We start from the raw sequence: 5,068 nt of genomic DNA, 5'->3' as shown, positions 1-5,068 counted from the left end.
CGTCGAGCCCCGGGCCCGCCACACGACAGCGGCCCTCACACTGTGCACAGGAAGGGAGCCGAGCTGGGGGGTGCAAGCCGGTCTCCCAGCTGTACCACACACGAGCAGCCAGGCCAGGCCCCAACTCACTGGAAGCACGGCCGTGGGCCTGCGTGAGCCCGCACCCTCAGTGTCCCGCAGGACAGCGCGTGCACGTGCGTGTCCTCAGAGAACAGCAGGCTTAGGAAGACACAGCCAGCCTTTTCACAGGCCCCCAGAGTGTCACTAAACAGCAACTGTCCCGCTCCCGGCCTGCCACTCACTGACATAGCTGTGGGCCAGCCTGCGGGGACACGGGACGTACCAGGAAGCTTGAGAAGTCTGTGCTAAGGCCAGACTGAGGCCGGGCGCTCTCTCCTTTCCAGGGCACCACGGGCACCCCTCTTCTCAGGACGGGGCCTCCCGCCGCTATGCCTGGACGGGGTGATACACAGGTGGGTCTGCAGGGTCTCCCCACGGGGCAGTGACTGGGCCCGACTCCCAGCCAGGCCTCAGTGGGAATCCCTCCCTACGGGAACCAGCCTCTGCTGACACCCAGATACTTCAGCCAGCATCAACCTTCGACTTGTCGTTTATGAGAACGCAGAATGACCCATCTCTTCACAGCCGAGCCCGTCTGGATCAGACAGAGCGAAGCACCTGTGCCTTCCCTTCAGCTCCTCTTTGCTTCCAGACTGCTTAGGTCGCTAAGAACCCACTTTGGCTCTAAAGCCAATTAACTGCCGGGTGACCTGCAGTCGCTGTGGGGCCGAGGGGGGCGGCAAAGACCTTCGGCTCCTTGGAGGCCCTGTGCCCCTCCGGTGTGGGCCACCAGGGACACCTCCCAACCGCCCGGGAGGCTGGGGGCCTTTAAACTTCACTGTGAAAACCTGGGACTGCCCGCTGGGCAACCCTGCCTCCCTACTCGCTGGAGGGCCTGCAAACGCAGGGGTGAAGACAAGCCTGCTACGGCCGAGGCGGGGCTGGACGCAGTGTGCAGGACAGAGGAAGGCCACCGCACTCAGGCATGGCCAGCAGGGCTCGCTGCACACGAGAACACGACCAGAAAGCCAGAAGCCCGCTGTCAGGCCCAGCCAGGACGGCGGAGAGAAACGCGACTCCCACCCCGGGACCGAGCGCGACGTACTCCACGATGGCGTCCCGGTCCGCAATGTCCCCCAGCACCATGCGCTGGATGATGCTGTTGTGCTCCTCCTCCGACAGGTTCTTGTAGGACACCAGGGGGATGCTGCACTTCGTGGCCGGCGACGGGTCCACGCCCTGGAGCCATGGGTGGTTTTCGATCTCTTCTAACGATGCCCTTCTCTTGGGGTCTCTCTGGAGCATGCGCGTGATCAGGCTGGAAGGAAGGAAAGGCCGTGGTTATGCTCTGCAAGCGCGAGAGCAGTGGGGCTGTCTGCTAATGGAATGCGCCGCCCCTGCGCCGTCGCTGAGGGCCCCGGAGCACCTCCACCGCCTGCCCGTGCCCCAGGAATGGCAGACCGAGCCTGGTGACCGCACGTCACAGCATGCCCACTGTCAGGACCGACCACCCGCCGTCTAGGCCCCCAGCACCGAGGGCTCCAGGGCAGAGGGCCAGGGAGAAGCTGCTTCCTCCGCTCGGCCATAAGGAGCCACTTTCCACCTGCTGAGACCGCAGCCATGCAGCTGCATCCCTGGCTCCACTTCAGTCTGCCCGAGCAATCCTTACTTCCTCCACCACGTGGACTCCACCACGAGAGGACTAACTGCAGCTGGGAAAGAAGTCCTACCGCAGGTAGGCTGCCACCGAGCAGCACGCGGGCTAGGCGTGTGAGAGAAAGGTGACCGTGTGCGAACTTCACTGTCTCTTACTTAGGAAATGGCCATCGTGACCCCAAACCTCTCAGCACCCAGCTCCCTGGGCAACGGTAACCAGTGGCAGGGCGAGAGACCCGCCCCCAGAAAAGGTCTGACCACCAATGTCACTGCGGACGTCTCCCACGCAAGCCCAGCCTGAACGCGTACTGCACGTTCCTAACGTCCCTCGGTGTGCGTAACTTTACATGCACACGAAACCCGAAGCCTCGCGTGATGTGCGGTGTTGCCACGTTCGCTTCATCACGGTGGTCTGAGACCAGCCACAGGAGCTGGAAGGTCTGGCTGCACAGAACGGGACACGCTCTCCAACGACAGACAGAGGAGAGGAAAGAAAATCCTGCCCCCAGTGGCTCGAAATGATGTGCTTAACACCAGGAAAACGAAAAGTGTGAAGTGAAAGGTGGAAAACGACATAGCACACAGTGGTGACCACACAAAGATGGCTCAGCTAATTAAATCAGACAAAGTGGGTCAACCTCGAGGCAAAAGGCATCGGTCACTATTTCTCTGATTCAAACTGATACAAAGGTTCAAACAACAGGAAGATGTAACATCTTAACAGTTAAGAACTGGGACCAGCAGTTAGTGTAATGGCTACATTGCTGGACTCCCATGTAGTCTATCGCAGTTCGAGTCCTGGAACCGGTGGCTTAAATTCACGCCGGGCGCATGTGCATGCGTGCCCAAGATCCCAAGAAGAGAATGGAGGAGAAGGAATTGCTGCATGGCCATCCCCCGGGGGGGCGGGGGGGGGATGATTTCTCACTTTCTGTCTCTCTGTCTCTCTGTCTTTCTGGCGAGTGCATGTGCCCTATAGCAAAAACCTCTCCCAAAAAAAAGAAAACTGCCTCAAACATTCAAACCAAACAGGGACAGACCTCCAAGAATGAAACAATTGCTGTTCTCGGTAACTGAAAGATCAAGCAATGAAAAACCTCAGAAAGGATGTATATAATTTTGAACAGCACAATTAATAAACTTGAGCTTAAGGCTTTCCTATAGAACACTGACCTGACAAGTGGAAACATATTCTTTTCCAGAACTCAAAGACCATTTATAAAAGCAGACTTCATGCTAGGCCATAAGCTAGTCTCAACAATGTAGAAAAAAACTGGTACCATACAGAATATACTCTTGGATTAGAACTCATTAAGTTAAAAATCAATAGCAAAAGCTAATTAGAGAAATGGAATACATGTGGAAATTTAATACGCCCCAGTAAGTAACTCACGCACCGATAAATCAATGGGAGCGAGAAGACATTTAGGACTGGCCCCATCTCCACACCAGTGGGGTCCAGCTAACACGGCAGCAGAAGACAACAGGTAGCCTTGAACTTGGTAAGAGAAAGAGAAATGCGTGAGTGGGGAACCCCACAGAAGGAAGAAAAGGGTTCTCAGAATGAGCCATGAGAGTAAAGGGAGGAAAGTACAGACAAGGGACAGTCAATAAAACAGGGGCATAGAAACAGTAAACCGGTCAGACGAAAAGGGAGCTCTTGGAAAAGACGAACAAAATCGATGCTTCTCTGGCAAGAGTGATCCAGACAAAAATGAGAGAAGAGACGTCAGTTCTGGAGTGGGGACAGGCAGCAGAACCCCCAGACTCGCACAGACCTAACGAGAGGCTACATCTGAGAACCAGACGGGGTCAGCAAGTGTAGCTGCCGAGGTCCTGGGCTCCCAGACGGTCGGCCACGGCTCGAGTCCTGCACCTGGCAGCTTGCTTTCTCACCTTCCCTCTCTGTCTCTCTCTGTTGCTCTTTGGTCAAAGTAAAAAAATAATAATGATAATGAATAAAAATATTCTTTAAAAAGAGAAAAATTAGATGAAATCAACAGGTTCCTGTAAAAAACACAGAGTAGCAAAACTGACACAGGGAAGAATTTTTAAAATGAATGGTTCTATAATTATTAGAAATAATACCTCTTGGGACCAGCAGTTGGCGTAATGGCTATGTGGCTGGACTCCCATGTAGTCGACCGCAATTCAAGTCCCAGACCCAGTTGCTTAACTCACGCCGGGTGCGTGTGCGTGCATGCCCACGATCCCGAGAGGGGAGCGGAGGAGAAGGGACTGCGGCGTGGCCATCCCCCCAGGGGGGTGATTTCTTGCTGTCTCTCTCTCTCTGTCTGGTGAGCGCACATGCCCTATAGCAAAAACTTCTCTGAAAAAAAAAAAAGAAAGGAAGCAAGCAAGCAAGCAAGCCAGCCTCTAGGAGTGAGACACAAAAAAGCCTTTTAAGATCCTAGGAAGTTCTATTTCTTAGGCTGGAATAGGTACATAGGTGTTCACTGTATTACACGTACATTTTTGAAATAGGTACTTCAATATAAAACGAGGTACTCCGTGTGTTTCAGTAGACTCCCGGAAGTACGAACCCCTCACATGCACATGAGCCCCCGCGGTGAGGACGTCGGAGTCCCCTCTGGGCCGTGGAGCACACGTGGAGCACGCGTGGAGGTCGGACGCACGCCTCCTGCTCACTCGCCACCTCCCCATCGCGGCTCGACAATGTAGGTGCTACCCTTGCACGTCATTAGTAAGTAGAGCAGCCAGTGTCTGACCCCAGAGAGTTCAGAGGCCAAAGTTCTTAACCACCCACCTAAGACGGGCTTCCGTTAGGAGAAAAAACGTTCGAGCTACCATCTTCCTTCCCTTCAGCGGGTGGGTGAAATGCCACACGTCACTACAGCAAAACCCTTTAAGCAGCGGCTACGATGTCGGCTGAGCTCATTAAAACCCGCTCTCGGGTCAGTGGCCACCTGAGCTTCCAGCAGCCCCCCACGTTCCCACACCTGCAGCACGCATGCGTGGTTCTAGGTGCCGACAGCACGTCTGAGCCCAGAACCCCGCCCGCGTGTACTTGGGGCTGCTGGCTTCCCACGGCCGTAAGCGGAAACAGCTCTCGGATGGCCTGTGGGAGTGCGGGCTCAGTCCCAGCATGCGCGGAAACCTCGAGGCGGTGTGTGGATGGTCCTGTCAGGAGAGAAAAGGCCCTACTCCTCTCCCCCGGGCCTCGCTTTTCTGGACTCAGTGAACATACCAGAACATGGGAGGATGAAGAGGCACGTGTGTGCTTAAGAAACAAACTTACAGGGAACCAGCAGTTAGCGTAATGGCTATGTCGCTGGACTCCCACGTAGTCAACCGTGATTCGTGTCCCGGACCCGGTGGCTTAAAACTCAAG

The 5,068-nt window shown here is 55.3% G+C and overlaps 1 protein-coding gene across 6 annotated transcripts in view; it reads right to left on the bottom strand.

The window, feature by feature from the left end:
• Positions 1–5,068, bottom strand: part of SNRK (SNF related kinase) — a gene marked incomplete at its 3' end in the record, with an annotated part of 40,857 nt that overhangs the window by 6,583 nt on the left and 29,206 nt on the right. For all 6 annotated transcript variants that reach the window (XM_027768799.1, XM_027768802.1, XM_027768797.1 and 3 more), the window contains 1 exon segment: positions 1,166–1,378. In XM_027768799.1, coding sequence (XP_027624600.1) covers positions 1,166–1,378 — 213 coding nt within the window.

Source organism: Tupaia chinensis, unplaced genomic scaffold (assembly GCF_000334495.1).
Source record: "Tupaia chinensis unplaced genomic scaffold, TupChi_1.0 Scaffold147500_1, whole genome shotgun sequence".
NCBI classification, from domain to species: domain Eukaryota; kingdom Metazoa; phylum Chordata; class Mammalia; order Scandentia; family Tupaiidae; genus Tupaia; species Tupaia belangeri.
Note: the sequence above shows the minus strand (reverse complement) of the source record. Positions and strands in the feature narration are given on the sequence as shown.